This window comes from Quercus robur, chromosome 10 (assembly GCF_932294415.1).
Source record: "Quercus robur chromosome 10, dhQueRobu3.1, whole genome shotgun sequence".
NCBI classification, from domain to species: domain Eukaryota; kingdom Viridiplantae; phylum Streptophyta; class Magnoliopsida; order Fagales; family Fagaceae; genus Quercus; species Quercus robur.
Window position 1 is genome coordinate 31,752,605 of NC_065543.1, and position 19,199 is coordinate 31,771,803.

A 19,199-nucleotide genomic window follows, 5' to 3' on the forward strand; every position below is an offset into this window, starting at 1 on the left:
AGCATATGTCTCTTCTTTTATATAACTTGTCTACATTTCACACTTAATGCCTTGATAGATCTTGTTTAAGTGTTTTCGATAAAACAGGTTGCAAGTCTCTCATGTCATGATTTCTTTTCTTGTAAAGTTTTTCAAGAGTTCATAGTAATAGTTAGACTTTTGTACTTTTTTGTAATAGTTATGGAGATTATTGTTTTATACTTCTCTCATAATTGTGTTTGTGGTTTTGTCACATATTGCTAAAGGAGGAGATTGTTAAGGTCATAATTTTATGTAATTGACTAATCTTTTAACAAAATGCACTTTACTTGTAATTGGGTAGATCTAAGTTGGGTTTAATACATCAGGAAATATGTTGTTCGAACATATCAAATATTCGTATTAAAGACATGAAGATTGATCCAAGAAACAAGTGAAGAAAAGCTATTTCATTAAGCCTCGATAGATAGCTCGACAAATACTTTAATCAAGACTCAATGAAAAGCTCGACAAATGGCTTGATGGAAAGCTCAATCTATCAAGAAGCTTGTGTACTTGTGTAGGATTTCTTTTCTCACAACCTTAGACATATATAAAGCTTATTTTAAGAGTCGTCACACATGGATACAAGACCAAGTGCTTTATTTTCTCTGTGAAAAGCTACTACATTTGTACGTCATAGGGTTTTGTAACTAAGTACTTCCTAATCTTCATTGTTGACGAAGTGAAGAACATTGCAGCCAACAACGTTCATTCAAGTTATTGGAGTTAGTCATGTACTAGAATCCATGTAAAAGGGTTAGTCACAAATTTAAGATTTGTAACTAAGTGCTTCCTAATCTTCATTGTTGATGAAGTGAAAAACATTGCAGCCAACAACGTTCATTCAAGTTACTGGAGTTAGTCATGTACTAAAATCCATGTAAAAGGGTTAGTCACAAATTTAAGATTTGTGCATCAAGGGAAAGAAAGCTACTATAAGATCAAGTTCAATTAGGTATTGAAACAAAGGATCACTGTAGGTTGGTATGTTGGAATAGGTCAGGGTAGTGGTAAGATTCCTTATACTTGTAACTGCTTAATTATTGATTAGTAGATTCTTGGAAGTAATGATTTTAAAATCATTTAGTGGGGTTTTTGCTTTGCAAGAAGTTTTTCCCCTTTGTCAACAAATCATCATGTCAATTTAATTTCCACTACATTTAGTTTATTTGGTAATTTGTTAGTACTTTCACGATTTGCATGGAATTTAACCTAATTAATTAACTTGGGTAATTGAATTAATTAACCGGGGTCTATCTATCTTAACCCACACCTAGAATGAGAATAATTAAATATTCACTTCACCTTAATATTCATTTTGCTTTTAGATTTCATATTTTAGTTAACTAGTGTCCATTTGATAACTTATTTTGGATTTTAAACATGGAACTTGGAACTTGTAAAATATTTCCATATGTGTTGATAAATATTTTGGTATTTAGTTGCTAATTAAACATTTCTTTAACTTTTTAGATACATTAGATTAAAACTTAAATATATTTATTTCATTAGTATAAAAAAAGAAAAAGCAATGTATGACATGTAAATTGTATCATATGATGCAAATCTTTGTTTTTTACAGATAAATTCACAATTTACAAGATTATTCAACATACAAAATCAATATCAATGTATTTTTTGCTTTAAATCTGAAAATATGTAGAATCTTATAAGCTCACCTACCTCTCACGATTTTACGTAGGATCTCGATTTTGACAACCTTGCCTATAGCATATAGCAAGATTGGCATATTTCTTGCCCTCACATTAATATCTGAGAAATAATAAATTATATTGCATCTTGCATTTCTTAACTCAGTTCGTGACAAAGTTTTTTTCTTTTTTATTTTTTATTTTATTTTTATTGATGTGATTATAAATCAACTTAAAACTGCTTCTGGATGAATTGCTGAGCCATGCACTCTCTCTGTAGCCTTCTTTGCCTAAATAAGAAAGACACATTGTCTCAATTAGATAATAAATTAAAAACAAAAAACAAAAATTGATTCTATGAGAGAGAGAGAGAGAGAGAGAGATTAGAAAAATAGATTCTCACTTCATGCTTCCAATTAGTGCGCATGGTAATGATTAAAAGAGATGACAATTGGACAATAAGTGCACATATGATTCCGAACCAGAGCCCCTATTTGAACATTTGGATCATAGTCAGAGAATACAAGACAATGATCATCTTATGAAACAAATGATGATTATAATTGTTGGAGACGTTTCTTACCTTTCCACCCAATTTGAAGATAAAAGCTAATAGAATAGCGGATGGGATTCCCACTAAATAATATGATCCAAAATTTACACACGCACCAATATTTTGCCAACCACATCCTCTAGCAGTGCCTAATTGTTGACATAATAACTTCATTAGATAGCTTCATTGTCATAGAAACAAACAAATCCTAAAAACAAATTCCCTTTTTATTTGTTATGGGTAAGAGGCCTAAAAATAAGATAGTAACATGCTAATTAGTTCCAAATAGTAAAGGGTGAGGATATGTAGAAAACCTGAAAGAACACCTTGGAGTCCATCTAAGAAGTTGGATGTTGCAAGTATCGGCATTATGTTTGCTACATGTCTGACCACTTCCACTTCATTACTATAGGCATAGCCCCAAATGTTTCGTATTAATATCATGACCAATCCCACAACCATGCCTTCAATAGTGGCAATGACAAAGACAACACGTACTGCTAGACATGCACCTTCTGCATTTCCAGCTCCTAATTCGTTTGACACCCGAGTACTATACATATAAAGGAAACACCAAAAAAAAAGTGTTCAAAGACAAAATCAAACAATGTAAGAACCCTAGGAGACAAATTTTTAGACTGTAATTTCAATCATAAATTTTTAGGAAAACATGTTATACACGTGTGGATCCACACAGTGTGTAATAAACACTTCCTAAATTTTTGTATATATTGTATACACAAGATAAAGCATGGGAAGTAGTTAAAAATGATAAAAAATTAAAACATAATCTCATAACCATTTTGAAATTGATCAATTATGACTTAGATAAAGTTTTACAAATTCAAAAATGTATACAATACCATAGTATTTAAATTTTAAATGACATGACATCTTTTTTTGGGTTAAATTCATGAATAAAATCTTAGCCGTGAGATGAATTATTTTTACTACCAGTCAAATGGAAAGGAACATGTTCAATCTACACAGTTTAGCATGGCAGACCTCACAACACCGCTGAACCCGTAGGGAATCATCCAAACAATTGCAATAGTATTAAGGCTGTGGCAAACAAACAAACAAATCTGTTAGGAAACAATTTCGTAGAATTTACCAAAAACAATTAAATTTCAAAGCAAAATATTATATATAAAGTTGAACTTGAATTTGTGAATTGACTTATCCTTGGATTCAACAAGAACCTGATAGAAAGTACAGAAGTTTCTAACTTTGGATTAGGAAGAAAACCAGATAAGAGAACAACCATTTCAAACGACCACGTTGCCATGCTGTACAAATGATGTTAAACCGTATTAAAATTTTGAAAAACCGTATTAAAATTTTGAAAACAACTAGTAACTTTTTTCAATTACATGTAAACATAGTATATTTAGTATAACATATTAATTGCTGTATTGCTCTGTGGGCTGCAGAACTTACCAGACCATAATAGCCGAAGGAATAGCAAGTTTAACAAAAGTGGGAATATTGTGCAAAGCATCCTTTGAAAATCCTTTCCATGTTTTTGTGCAGGAAGAAGAGAATTTGATATATAATGCTAACAATACTGCATTAATCCAATAAGAGATTGAAATCGCGAAGGCAGCTCCTCTATATCCAAGGCTGGATTTGAATACCAAAATCCAACACACAAGGAAATGAAGTATAGTTGTAATTCCAGAGCATAGCATCATTGGAAACACAATGTTCTGAGTCTGTAAGAATCTGACAAGGCACTGAAGAATACCATAGGCAAAGAGAACTGGGATCATGCAAGAAGCATATATTCCAGCTGCTTCTGATATCTCAGGATCTTGGCCTAATTTGATTAGAATGGTCCCTGTGTTTTCCAAGATGATAGCAAGGGGTATGCTTACAAGGAGAACAACAAACACGGCTCCTTGCATGTGTATGCCCAACATATGATGCTTCTTTGCTCCATTTGATTGGCCACATAGGGTATCCAATGCACTTGACATTCCATACTTATTTTCAAACCAAAACAGGAAAAAAAAAAATGTTTCAAAAAACTGCCACTTTAAGGAATTTTCTTCTAACACTGCATTTGAAACTAGAAGAGAAAATAATATAATATGAATGATGACAAAATTGTGTAACAAATTTTGCATATTTATATGCTTGATTTTCAAGGATGGTGTACCTTCCAATTAGTCATCTTCTTCTTTAGAAAAAATGAACAAGTACACAAAAATGTGAAAAAAAAGAAGTGCTAGACAACAAATATATATAGAACTACAAAATAACTTAAGATCAAGTGGTGCACGCGCGCATATATAACATCTCTATGTTCGAATGAGTGTGTGGTCTTAAGTTTGTGTTGGCTAATTCTTGTGTCAAAATAAGTGTTAGTGAGTGTTGCATTTACATAATTTGATTTGTACTAAGTTGAGTTTTGGAGTAACATTGAAGATATCAAGCTTTAGAAGACTCACTTGATAGCAAGCGATCTCAAAACAAAGAGTTCTTAAGACCTTTACTTCACCTTCCATCGAAAAAAAACTAAAATAATAAATTCACTTGACCTTCACTACGTGCTTGCTCAACCGAAACATTAGAAAACTGAATTTGCTGACTTAATGGGTAAAACTCATTATTCATATATATAAAGAACCTTTATTTCACAATTTTGAGTGTGAGAAACTACTATACTACTAAAATAGTAAGAGTAAAAACTTCTAGAGCCAAAACAATTAGAAAATGCTTTCCTTTGAGTGTGATAAGTTTGTTCGTAGAGAAAATTCTATAAAATTATTCTAAAGTTTTGCACTACAATGAGTGGCTAACAGATTATTTTTATGTTAGATTTTACAGTTGTTAAAGATATCAAGATCTAATAATAGTTAGGGTCCAATTCTGTTATATAACTTTAATCCAAGTTCATTGTATGTAAATCTACTTAGAATGCAGGCAAAGTAATCATAAAGCTTTTATAAAGTTTATACTGACACACTAACCACCAAGCCAAACTCCTTTGTTGTGTCATTCTTAGATTTCATATTATATTTATTTTGAGTTTAGATTATAGTTTTTCAATTTATCATATTACTCCCTTTCAATCTATTATTATTTGATAATTTTATTAGTGGTTCAAGAATTATACTTTTACAAGAGAATGTGCAATTTATAAATTTATGTTGAAAATGATTTTATTCTAAACTAAATTTTTTTATTATTTGAAATATTACCAAACCCAATTTTTTTATACTTGTTTATGCATTATTATTTTTTATTAAATTTATAAAAATTGTGAAAATTCATTTGAAAGTTGCTTAAATTTTTTTTAGATATTTTTAGTAAAATTTTGTTAATTTTTATCATTTAAAGATCTTTATTTGTATTTTAATTACTATTAAATTAATTTTGATATCATTACGATTCAGCCTCGGGATACTTTATTAAGTCTAATAAAATAACATGTTCATGAGGTTTTTTTCCTCTCTTCTCTTTCTTTTAAAAAATTTGGACTACCTCCTTGACATTTCACTTTCATATTTGCAAATTTATTTTCTATTCTATCATTTTTATGAATAAATTTTTAAATGAAAATATAATTATTTTTATTTTTGTTATTATTGTTATAAGTCTAAGAAGTTAGAATGTCAAGAAGAAATATAAAGAAAAAATTATTAGAATAAAAGAGCAAGAAAAGAGATAGTAAATCAAGATGATGAAAACAAATTAATATTTTGGCTCATATATCATGTATTATCACTTTCAAGTTTAATTAATTTCAATGTCTATGTTATAAACATATGTTAATTTGATTTATTTAGTTAGCTTTGTTAAATATTATTAAGTAATGGTTAAATTGGCCATTAGTTGTATATATTCCGAATTTATCATAAATGTACCTTTTACATATATGTATATCTATAATTTTTAATAATTTTACGAAATGTTCATGTATCTTATCTTATGGTACACAATATAGAAAAGTAAAAAATTAATTCATGATACGATTTATATTTTAACAACTATGCTCTTTGGTGATTTGCTTTTAACAAAAGTAACATCTCATATGATTGACTTATATAAGTCCATGGGTTAGTTTGGCTCAAATATGGGCTCTACGCAAACTCGACCCGATTCTAGCAGGTGGTGAAACAAAGGACTCATCGTTGACTGATAACTCCAACAAGTCGGATTGAGTTGGTTGTTCCACGGGTTGGGTTGGTTTATGTCAAAACCAAGAGAGGTAGCGACGATTGTAGTTCCAACTAAAAACATGAAGATTCAATGAGATCTTGGCAAATCCAATGGAAATCTAACCAGATCTCATCGAATCTAGCGAGATCTCTCAACGGATCGACCCAAATTTGCTGATTCCAGTGGAAAACTCAATAGGTCTAGCGATATCTTGCCGGATCTAGTTGAGATTTCGCTGTATTTGGTTGGGTTTTCAATCGGGTTTCGTTCAAGTATTAAAGGAGATAAATCAAGACTTGAAATACTAGAATTAGATTCTAAAGCTATCGATTGCCACAAGCATCGAATCAAATTTGTTTCAGATTGATTCCAACACAGTAACTTGGGTGGGTCGATTTATCAGATCCCTTCGACAATATATTGCAAAATGTATAAATCTTATCAATACGTTTCTATTTTTTAATGTTCACAACTTTTTTTTCTTTTTTCTTTTTATCTTTTAACTAGGCTACATTATTAACTAGGGTATGAAACCCTCATATGGTTCATATTAATTTTTTAGCATTTGTTATGAATTAGATTAATTTCACTTATTGTGTTGCGTAGGGGTTAAGATCAATGTTATACTTATATATATAGGATTGGGTTAAAGTTACACCTTGTGTAACCTTAAGTAATATTACACTACTCAATATTTTTTAATTAGATGTGAATTTTGATAAATCCACCATTGGATTACATTATCTTCATATATTCTCCATACTTACAAAATTTAAAGATGATCAAATATCAATAGTTAAGTTATCAATCAATTGTTTAAAAATTCAAATTTTTGTAGTTTAAAATAATATATCAAATATGAGTTTATGGTTCAAAAGGTAAATTACATAATGCATCAAATATGAGTTAATGGATTAAATGGTAAATTACATCTAATTAGCATAAAAATTGGCATGCATGTTAAGAACATATAGAACATGTAATTCAACAATTAGATTTTCAAAATATAAATACAATTGACATCTAACATTTTTTGTTGGATTTTAGTTCAACCAACATATTCGGTCAACCAATATAGATTTTCAAAATATGAATTCAATTGACATCCAACATTTAACAGTTGGATTTTAGTTCAACCAACATTTTCTGTTGTTTCCATTAGAGACATCTAAGATTCACATCTCTCCTCCCTCTTTGCATTAACTGTATTATTAAAAAAATAAAATCTTAAAAATGAGGTCAATTAATATATTTATGAAGATATTGAGTCCTGACCTATTCATAATGTGAAACTAGAATCGCACTACCGGTTGCTGAAATTTACAAAACAATATCGTAGAAAAAGACAAAGGAGTTAAAGGTTCAAGTAGAACTAAAATAACAAAAGCTAGTAAACCTGTTTACATAATAAACACAACTCACCAATATGCTGAAACCAGAAACAGATGCAAAGGACGTGGCCATCGCAGCACCAGAAAGAGCTAACTCTCCAAGATGACCAACAAACATCAGAGATATCACTTGTAAAAAGTACAACAATAGGTTTACAGTGATCAGAGGCCCTGCTAACCATAGCTGTTTCTTCATCTCTACAAAGAACTCATTTCTCTGACTAATCTTTTCACTGCTTCTCTCTCTATCGTAGCTTAATCCGTTTTCTTTAGAAATTTGAATCAATGGTGAATTAAGAGACATGTTTTCAACTTCTTTCGCCATCTGCTATTTCCTTCTCCTAGCAAGAGAGAGAGAGATGTTACTCTCTTTTTTTCGGCTGAACGAGATCGAGACGTTGCATTCAAACGTTTATAAAGGACAATTTAAGATATATGTTCTCCAAGAATAACATGTGCCAAAATGCATTCATCTCACTTAAAAAATAAAATCACATCGTTTAAAAGTATAATTGATTAATTGGTTATAAAATTTTGAGTTTGACTTACTTTCAGTACTTTTTTAGTTGGAATTTTTTTTTATTTTAATGAGAGACTGTCATATTACCTACTAATTAAATAAAATGTGGAAAATAAAATCCACTACCACTTGTCATTATATATTTAAAATAAAAATACATGTCCAGTTAAAAAAGTATAGGCTGTAAGCCAAACCGTAAAATCTTTTGTCAACTGAAATTTGGATCTTAACTACACTAAAAACAAAGAAAAAAATGTTTGAAACTTTCTGGGTCCTTTCTTTCTTCTTCTAAGCCAGCCATTCCTGTTTAGAGGCATGCCAACATTATTTCTTATAATTTAAGATTACGAGAACCTGTCCTAGGAAATTACACTTATGAGAACAATGTACGTATGGACAAATACCTAGCGGTGGCATTACACCATTAATTGTTAACAAAGAGATGCTTTCCCTGTCAAAATGGAACCTCGATCGATTCACTTCATGTGACACAGTAGAAGCAATGAGTGTACAAGGACAAATTTTATTGAATTTATATTTTTATGTCACATGGCATTGACAACTGAGACACGTTTAGCTGAAGAAGACAGAGACTCATCCCCAAGGGACAAAACCAGCACCAATTTAGGATCAGCTAATAAGAACATGTGCCTTTAAAGAATAATTTTGCGGAATATCCCATTGTTTGTTTGATAGATAATTAGTGTTAAGTGCTAAGAGATTTCCAATTATATAGAGATGTTAAAAAGCTTTAAAGTAGTATTTTAGGGCAGTTTGGATAAAGGAAGAAGAAAGGAAAGTAGAGTAGAGCTGGCTAAAAATAGGTTAATTTTGGATCAAATTTACACTACTTTACAGTACTCTACTCTCCTCAATCTAAACAAACCATTAAAATTATGTTTGGGCAACAAACATAAAAAATAAAATTCACGTGAGCGAGTGTCAGTAGGCAGTATCCCTACCCTGGTTGTCTAGTCATGATAAGGCTGCAGATGAAATACTATTAATCACGAGAACAAGTGGAGAAAATTTTGGAAATGCGAAATATTGATGAAGATAGATAGGTAGTATGTTGAGTGACCCATGAAACCCATGTCCATGTGGTTCGTCCTCACATGCATGGCGAACTTTGTCAACTTATTTGAAGCCCATGCAGCTGACAACGTTTTCAATAATAATGGCTTTTTACAACAGTATTATCGTGAAGACAATGCCCATTGTTACTAACCCCATTCCTCTCTGTCCCTTACCAAAAACCATTTCCAATCGAGTATAAAATTTGAGTCAAAAGATCAGTCGGGTAAACTTACTAACTTTTTTTATTTTTTGAGAAACTTGGTGAAAATTAACCAAATTAGGTCAAATTCAAAGGATTTATCGCAAAATGTAACATTTGACCAAGTATGACCATGACTTGACCGACTTTGACCAAGATTGATCAAAGTGAATATTGTACAAACACACACATATATAAATAAATATATATATATATATATATATATATATTTTATATGGATATCAGATGTGAAAAAAGATAATATGTCCCAAAAATACCCCCAAAAAAAAAAAAAAATCATTTCTTGCGCACAGCCTATTTCTTGCCTAAGTGTAAAAGAGTTTCATTAAAATATTTTGTATTGTATTCTGTACGGCCCGATTAAGCCCTATAAAAATAATTGTATTTTTAAATGTAAAAAAATAAAGAATTATATGAAAAAAATCCTATTTATCTTAAACGGATGTTGAATAAATCATTTTAATGATCCAGGAGTTCAAAATCCCAAATTTGCCAATTTTGGCTAAGTTTGACTAATGTCAACTAGCTCTAACTGGAACCAGTCAAGAAGTTGGCCAAAAATCCAACCATATGATTGAGATAAATTTTTTTTTTTCCATCCTAAAAATCATGTAGCCCCTTTAAAACATAAATTCAAAGACCAAAATCAGAGTTAAAACAAATAAGATATCATAAAAACATCAAAATCTTGATTAAAAATACTATTTCAATTATTTGTCAAGTTAAAAGGTTGTTATTGGGGGCATTTTCGCGCAATAAACATTATTCCAACTACAACATGTGTGAAAGGCATATACCACATTAAAGTATGATGGATTAGCTACTCTAAAAAAAAGGTTTAACAATATGCCCTCCAGATAACGAGGAATTAATTTTCCAAGAAAAGTGCTACACAAAATTCTACACTATGCCACCTTCCTTCCAAGTGCGATATCTTAGTGACCATAGCTTCAAATTGCATAAGGGTCAAAACCTAAGAAAACTAGACATCTATATCTTTCCAACAATGTCTAGTTTGAAGAAATCTAAGCTTCTAAAAACCTCCAAACAGCAGCACGGAAATATGGTCGGAAATGGCTAAATCGAGAAAGCAAGAATGGGGGGCCTTCTAGAAGAAAGATGAGGTAGCATTAGGATCCTAATGAAGGGGCCGCCCAAAATATATAAGTTACCTTAATTAACTTAGAAACCCTTGAAATTGGTTTTTAGTTAATTGAGTAATTAAAATGAATTAAATAAATAGGTGACCAATTACACTTGGAATAAAACCAATGGTTAGTTAAGACTTCTTAAAATAAAATAAGTAAAGAGACTCACACAATCCCACACTGCCACACCCGCACTCAATGTGGAAATCGAAAAAGAAAAGGGAAACTCGAGAGGGACTTCCATCTCCCATCTTCCCTAAAGCAACACTTTTTTGAGCATCCACAATGTATGCATATTCATAGCAAAAAAGCTTCTTGGAGAAATGAAAGGCTTTGACCTTGGAAACGTTGTAGATCTAAAACTAAGAAAGCCAAATTAAGTTTTATATTAGTTGGAGGATCAACTGGATTCAAAAATTAAGAGAAAGAGAACACACACAAAAATAAAAATATGTCGTTTTCACTTAATAATACTTGTAGGGGGGCAAAAAAATCAGCCAAGCCCAACTTGGATGAGACTGGGCTAGGATGGAGGCCCAATACAACTAATTTATAGAGGTGGGTGGTCAAGATCAACACTTTAATCTCTTGTAGTCAAGGGTTGGTAACTAAAGAAATTAAATTAATTAGAAAGGATGACAATTTAGATAAGGAGTTATGTCAGGAAAAGAGAAATTTTTATTTAAGTCCTTCCTCAGGCAGGTTGAGGAACAACTGTTCTTTAGAAATACACTTCTTGGTTCTACATTGATCATTTTCTCTCTCTATTTCTCTATTTCTCTCTCCAAACTTTTTATGGTCCCCCCTCAAGGAGGACCTTCCCTCCTATATATAGCTGCTTGGAGTGCATCCTAGCCTTCCATTTGAAGGGTTGTTGATCTTTCTTTAAATACTTGTCCCATCATTACATTACTAGTGGCGGTAGAATAGGCTGCAAGCTATGGTGGCACTATTTAGAAGTCATTCTGCCATCAATGTGATAGGCTAAGTTGGTATAGTATATTAAGTGCAAAGGTGATGGATGCTTCATCTGGAAGTTTCCTCGTGTTCAAACTCATACATCACTATGATCCTCCTTGGCCTCCACCCGCATGACCTTTGCGGCTTATCTCTCGTCTCCCGAGAAGTAACCGTTCCTCGGACTCCTCAAGCTGGTTGTCCTCCTCACTTTTCTTGACTTAATTGCCCTGTACTGAGCCTGATCAAATGGATAGTTAAGCCCAGTTACACCTCAGGTGGATCCCACTTGACAATTGCTTATCTTCGGGCTTCCTCCTCCCACAATACTATCTTAAAATTCAATTTGTTAATTAGGACTATTTTAAAGTATTTGGGGGTAGCCTTTTTTAAATATGGTCTCCAAAAATGACAAGTTCCAACATTGAATTCTTATGGAAGAGACAAGTTCAGTGCACATTTTTTAAATAGTATTATTAAGCAAAAAGACCCCCCCCCCCCCCCACAAAAAAAAAACAAATAAATAAATAAATAAAGCCAGAGATAGGAATGATGCCAGTGTGATAAATAAACAGAGTGATTTTACTGTTATAAGAAAACAACTACAAGTTATGGAAATTAATAGCCTCAAGTCAACTGTCCTCTTGCAGCCAAGTCTACTCCATTTGGTAAATCCAACGAAGGTGTAGTCACAATATCTTCAACACCAATTTAAAGCTATTTTAGAAGATTTTTTTTTCTACTACGAAATTAAACTTAGATATGGCGGAGAATTATGCGCAAACTCAATTGCAATAACGTTTGGTGTAAAGACCATATCTGAGCTGGTGGTAGATAGTTAACTTGGCAAATCGCATATGAAGGAAAATGTATAAGCAGGAAATAAAATTAACCATTTGCATAAATAAATGTTTTATACAACTAGAACTGCTCTTATTAATTTTTAAGTTAGAAAGCAAATGCATTTCTAAGGAAGTTCATGTTTATGCTATTCAGAAGAAAGCACATTCACATTTCAGTAAGAAGTAGGAAGAAACAAGCCTTTTGATCAAGGCACTTTTTAGTCCTGCTCTTATATCTTCTCTTTTCCTCTTAAAAAAAGGGTTCCCAACACATCAAAACTTGGGGTTGGAGTACCAATTTGAGCCACTAGTCAGCTGCATCTTTTGATCGCAAAATCTGCCAATGATTATAAAGATCAAACACCTTGACTGAATCATTAAAGCATGTAAAGTTCCAATCTTAAGATCCCAAAACTTCTTAAGATCTATTCCTTAACCACCAATTAGTAATAAGTTTTCTCTGTTGTAGTCACACTTCAGCTTCAAGAGATTATCTCCACAGGAATAATTGAGTCATGGACTCTTTCTGTAGCCTTCTTTGCCTATAGAAGAATGAGAATGTGAGATTTATAGTGAGAAAAACATGAACAGATTAATTTTCTTTTTATTTAATAAAAAAAATTAAAGAGGGAGATGCAGAATTGTACTTCTTGCTCCCAATTAGTACGTATGGAAATAGTGAGAAGTGATGACACTTGGACTACGAGCGCACATATGATCCCCAGCCAGAGCCCCTATCCAGATCAATTTAACAAATAAGCTTGCTTGAATTATAATGCAATTTAAGTGAACATGGAAAAGGACTTTAAGGTTAAGAAAAACACAAACAAAAAAACCAGAAAAAGAATGAAAAATTTTACCTTTCCTTCTAGGTGGAAGACAAATGCCAATAAAATAGCAGCTGGAATTCCAACTATATAGTATGACCCGAGGTTGATATATGCTCCAATCTTCTGCCAACCACATCCTCTAGCATTGCCTAAATGTACAGGAATTGAGATAACAGACTAGACACTAGATTTGAAATTTTATATTAACCAACTAAAATTTTAGCGGACAATGTTCACTAAACATTTTATTCTCCGACAGCTCTGTATATTCCATGATACCACAAAGATTCAGGATATCCCATGGACAAGAGCCCTGAAGATTTTTTTAATCTGGTTATGATATTGTTGATGTAGATTTAGGAGAGAATGGAAATCGAGAAATACCTGAAAGAACACACTGGAGGCCATCTAAAAAGTTGGATATTGCAAGAATTGGCATCATGCCTGCTACATATTCGACCACTTGTGTTTCATCGCTATATGCATAACCCCAAACGTTGCGTATCAGTATCAGGACTGATCCAACCAACAGACCCTCTGTGATGGCAACCACTAATACAACACATACTGCCAAACGCGCAATTTTAGGACGCCCTGCTCCTAATTCATTTGAGACCCTAGTACTGTGAAGAAGAAAAACAGGACATATCAAAAGATATGGCATAGAATAAGAAAGTGGGTGACATGTTCCAGCCTCAAAAAGTAATGATTTCTGAAGCTCAAAAGACAAAAGTTTAAAAATGTCCAAACTCGAAAATTTTAGTACAGACAATTTTTGAAGCAGCACCAATCAAGCTACTAAATGCCAAAATGCATAAACTCCCTTAAAATTGATGACCTTGATATCAGAAGTAGATTTGTTATCAGCATGACTCACCTTACTGCGCCACTGAGTCCAAAGGGGATCATCCAAACTATTGAAGCTGTATTAAGACTGGCAAACATATGTTGGGTTAGTTCATACATAATAACGCAGAAGTCTAAACAGGAACTCACAATCATCAAGGAAATTGAGTAAATAGTTGGTAAAAAGATCATCAAAGTTAAGAACTAACCTAATTGAAAGCACTGAAGTTTGTAACGTCGGGTCAGGAAGAAGACCTGATAGGAGAACCATCATTTCAAATGACCACATTTCCAAGCTGATCAAAATCATGTTAACAGATCACAGTAAACTTCATTAGGATCTTTAAAACTGAAAACAGGCATTCACATGCTAAAGTGGTGGAGAAAAGAATTATAACAAATGTAGCGAACACAGCAAGGAATATAGAAGAAAAAGTGAAATTATTCTTGTATTGCTAGTAACCATGTAGAGCGTTAAGAAAAAGAAATTACCAAACCATAACAGCTGACGGAATAGCAAGTCTCAGAAAAGTGAAAATATTATGAAAGGCCTCCTTTGAGAAACCTGTCCAGGTTTTTACACATGAAGAAGAGAACTTGACATAAAGTGCCAACAGTAACACATTGATCCAAGTGGAGATGGCGTTTGCCAAGGCGGCTCCTCTATATCCAAGTCCAGACTTAAATACTAGAATCCAACATATAAGAATGTGAAGTAAAGCAGTGAATGCAGAGCTTATCATCATTGGAAATACAATGTTTTGCGTTTGTAAGAATCTAACAAGGCATTGCAGAAAAGCATAGGCAAAAAGACTTGGGACCATGAAACAGGCATATTCTCCAGCCGCGGTTGCTATATCATGTTCTTGACCAAAGTGAATTAGAAGAGATCTTGTGTTCACCCAAATGATTGCAAGAGGTATGCTTACAAGGAAAAGAACAAACATGGCTCTCTGCATTTGTATACCCATCATATGATACTGTTTTGCTCCATATGACTGGCCACATAAGGTATCTAATGCACTTGCCATTCCCATCTGTTCAAGTAAATAATCATCATAAAGAGTATAAGAACCTTAAAAAACAGTCACATGCAAAGAGTTCTTTGAACATTACACATTTTTCTACGTTCAACAAGGAAATGATAATATCATGAACCATAATTAGGTTTTGCGTAGAGCCATATTGGTTTTGGGTTGAGAACTTGGAATGCTTTTAGTATAAAATTAAAGCTATTTGATGTTTGATTTTTCTGCAAACTAACCAATTATGTTAAAGAAATAACTAATTTTGTTGACAAATGATTTTCATTCAAAAGATTCTATTCTAGTCAAATTCTATGTGAGTGGTAGTAAGCAAGACACCACGAATCTTATCCAAAATATTTCTTTGTAATAATTTATATTAGTTTTTATGATCAAGAACCTTTTTTTTTTTAATAAAAAAGTCCCGTTAATGTATGCACTTTTAGGGCATTCATTAATCATCTCTTTTAGAAAAATTTTATAAGAAATTTAAAAAAAAAAAAAAAAACTATCAAAAAAGTTAGTTACCTTTATATTTTTTTTAATTTTCCCGTAAAAAGTCTTTTAATATGATTTATCAATAGACATTAGTAAAACCCAAAAAATAATAATAAATAAATAAATTGATTTGTCCACGATAGGAACCATCAAATAAAGGAGAATATATTTCAGGATATTCCCTTTTTAGTCTCAAAAATCATAATTAAACAATCTAATCCTCTTTTAAAGTGGGTTTAGTAAACAACAAAGTAATTATAGAGTTTGCAGAGGATATCAGTGATGATAAATATCTGGGTTGAGATCACAAATATATATAGCCTGTTATTACAATTCAATTTGAGAGTTACTTTTTGAGTAACGCTAGTACTACAATTTTTGTCACAATTTTACCACAATTTTCTTATATGGCAGTGGCACAGAGTTGTAAATCCATGATTTTTTTCATTTAACATAAGTTACATAACTTATCACGTGAGCAAATTATGACAAAAATTGTATTTCTTAACATTTTTCTTACTTTTCAACGTCTATCACACTCTATGATTAGACATTTCATGAGCAACGGACAACCACGAACTACGTGTGACTGTGTGAGTAATAAAATAAGATCACGTGCGTGAAATACCGACAAAAGTTATGAATGTGTAAAATTACAGAATACTTCCTCCTCTTCTCTGACGTATAGAGGTCAGATCACTATCACGTGACCTGGAGAATTCTAATTTCTTGACTCTTCTTACTGCATAATTACTCTATGAAAATATTAACCATTCTTGTTTCACAAGGGCACTCATTCAAACCAAAATAAAAAAAACTGTTCTTTAGGAAAAATAGATAAATAAAATGGCAGATTACAATTTACATATTCGTGGTTTGGTCTAAATTTAAGTTACCTATCTATAATTTGAAATTTGACATTTTACTTAAAATTAGCTCACTTAGAATTCCGTAACCCATCTCTATTAAAATTATGGTTAAATATGTAATTTTGTTCTATTTTTATTTTTTTTTCTAAAATATAAAAATACAAAATCAAATTAGATAAAAAATATATATATATATATATATTCAGCGAGACGCATGCATCATGAGATTTCCAATCACAAATAGACAACTTAAATTTCGGTCAAATTATAGGTTGATAAGTTGTAATTTGTCTTAAATAGAACTCATCATACCAAGAATTCCGACTCCCAAAATATACAACGCTACTTTTAGTAACAAAGAGTGGTTTTATAACTCTATTAGCATCTATACATTCTTTGCTACTTGTATATTTTTTTTAAAAATAAATTGTAATATTTTTATAAGAACAAATATAAATTTTAAAATCAGACTTTGAGAGTACAGGTTGTATGCATGTGAGAAACATGTTCATGTATTCAGATTTCAGAATTCAATCAAAAAAAGAGAAAACATCAAATATGTTCAAGTTTTCAGTTTCAAATTTCAACTTATTCGATCATTTCTTTAAATGTTTAAAAATGCCTTTTAAAATATTCACTTTGTGGCCACTTTTGATAATATTCACTTTTCACAAAATCGCCTCTCTTTTCATCTTTTTTGGGTTGGGTACATACCCCTTTTTTTTTTTTCCGACAATAGGTTGTGGTTGTGCCGTACATCCCTTGGTTTAGTACACCTGGAGTACTAAAAAAATATCCAAAGCTGAAATGCTAGATGTACAATAAAAATAGGTGATGATAGCATATGAAAATGTTGTTTTACTAATCATAATCTGTTAATTAGATGTTGTTAAAAAATGTAAAATTGATTGTACATAACTACATATAACATGGTTGTCAAAAAAAAAAGTTTATTTCATAAGTACCAATTAAAAAAAAATTAAAAATAAAAAAAAGGAGTACAACTCAGAGAGTCAGAAATACAAACAAGAGAGAAACTAATTAATAAAGAGAAGCCAACTCACCAACAAGCTGAAACCTGTGACTGTTGCAAAAGAAGTGGCCATTGAAGCGCCAGAGAGAGCCAACTCACCAAGATGACCCACAAACATCACAGATATCATCTGCAAACTATATTGTAATAGACTCACAGTTATCAGAGGCCCTGCCAGCCATAGCTGCTTTCTTACTTCTTCAAAAACTTCCCTTCTAGTAATCCTTCCCTCTCTACTACAACTGATTGTGAACCCATCTTCTTCTTCAGATATCTGAATCAATGGTGACCCTAGTGATACCTTTATTTCTTCTTCTTCTCTCTCCATCTTTTTCTGTGCTCCACACACACAGAAGAGAGATAGAGATGTGAGAGACCGGGAGAGAGACTGATAGGCAGAGAGGCTGGCCAAGTTAATTTGGTTGGCTTTATAGTTTAAACTGCCGTCTTGGTGTTTGCAGGGTATTAGAGTAATCTAGCAAGAATCAAATGAACGGTCAAGGTTTAGTGTAATAGAAAAACGTATATGGGTCAAAATACATTATCCTGTTAATACTTAATACATTTATTTTTTATAATTTATACGAAGGGTCGCTTTCAATGAAATAAATTTGAGACTAATTAACATGAGGACAAAAATGTATGGCGATTGGCGGCTGCATTCGGCCTCAGCCTTACATCCAGCCAGACAAAGCAAAGCAAAATTCTCCTTTTCTTTTTCTTTTCTATATTTGGGATGTTTTTAGAAACACACATTTATTGGCAAACTGGGTTCCAAACTACCGATGGTGTTTTTTTTGTTGGTTTTTTTTTTTTTTTTTTTTTTGAAATGAGTGCATATGTTTTAGTTTTAAAACAATGTTTACAGGTAGGTCATGCTAGTTGTATGGTAAGGAGTAAATTTTAGAGGGTCTAATTAACAAGTAATTTTAGGACATATATTAATAAATTATTCTAAGAAAAGTTTTTAATAATATTTTCTAAATGATATTACGTTTTTATCTTATTAGATGGTAAGTGATTATTAGTTTTAATTTCGATCAATTACTGATATCACTTTTTTATCCATTAATAACAATTTGTCATTTGAAATTTGTTTTAAAAATGTTGTAAACATAACATTAATCTACTTTTATCGATTCCAAATTCTTGGGATTCTCAAATTAGGGGGGTTCAATATTTTATAAGAAATTCTACGTTCATAATATTTTTACAACACTTTCACAACAAATCTTAGTTGGTAAGTTGTTACTAGTTCTAATTTGAATCCACTATTGAAATTACTGTTTTACCTACCAGTAACAACCTTTCATTTTTTTTTTTTTTTGCGAAAATATTATGGATATAACATTTCTCATATTTTTTTAGGATAGACAAAACAAGTTAGTTTAAAAATAATTATGTATATAATTTTTTTTGCAAGTAAAGGTATTCATATGAACAACTTATATTGCATTTGGAGCTGCTAGGGCATCCACTCATACCCATCAAAGCCCCCCAAGTTACTCATGGAGATCGACCTTCACCCACTCAAAACCATCAAACTCCAC

General features: G+C 31.8%; 1 protein-coding gene across 3 annotated transcripts; it reads right to left on the reverse strand.

Annotated features, from left to right (window-relative positions):
- Positions 1-1,850: 1,850 nt before the first annotated feature.
- LOC126701913 (protein DETOXIFICATION 16-like) lies at positions 1,851-18,059 on the reverse strand. Of its 3 annotated transcripts, none has more exons than XM_050400354.1 (8): positions 17,681-18,059; positions 14,717-15,261; positions 14,434-14,520; positions 14,256-14,312; positions 13,763-14,001; positions 13,409-13,527; positions 13,196-13,282; positions 1,851-1,963 (listed from the first exon to the last, which is right to left on the reverse strand). In XM_050400354.1, the coding sequence occupies exons 1-8, from the start codon at positions 17,975-17,977 to the stop codon at positions 1,901-1,903; spliced, it is 1,494 nt and encodes a 497-aa protein (XP_050256311.1). In that variant the 5' UTR covers positions 17,978-18,059; the 3' UTR covers positions 1,851-1,900. The 3 variants fall into 3 exon arrangements, with proteins under 3 accessions (XP_050256311.1, XP_050256313.1, XP_050256312.1); XM_050400356.1 differs by lacking the exons at positions 13,196-13,282; positions 13,409-13,527; positions 13,763-14,001; ... (2 more) ...; positions 14,717-15,261; positions 17,681-18,059 and adding exons at positions 2,077-2,163; positions 2,257-2,375; positions 2,541-2,779; ... (2 more) ...; positions 3,667-4,211; positions 7,816-8,144; XM_050400355.1 differs by lacking the exon at positions 1,851-1,963 and adding an exon at positions 12,579-13,090.
- Between the last annotated feature and the right edge of the window lie 1,140 nt (positions 18,060-19,199).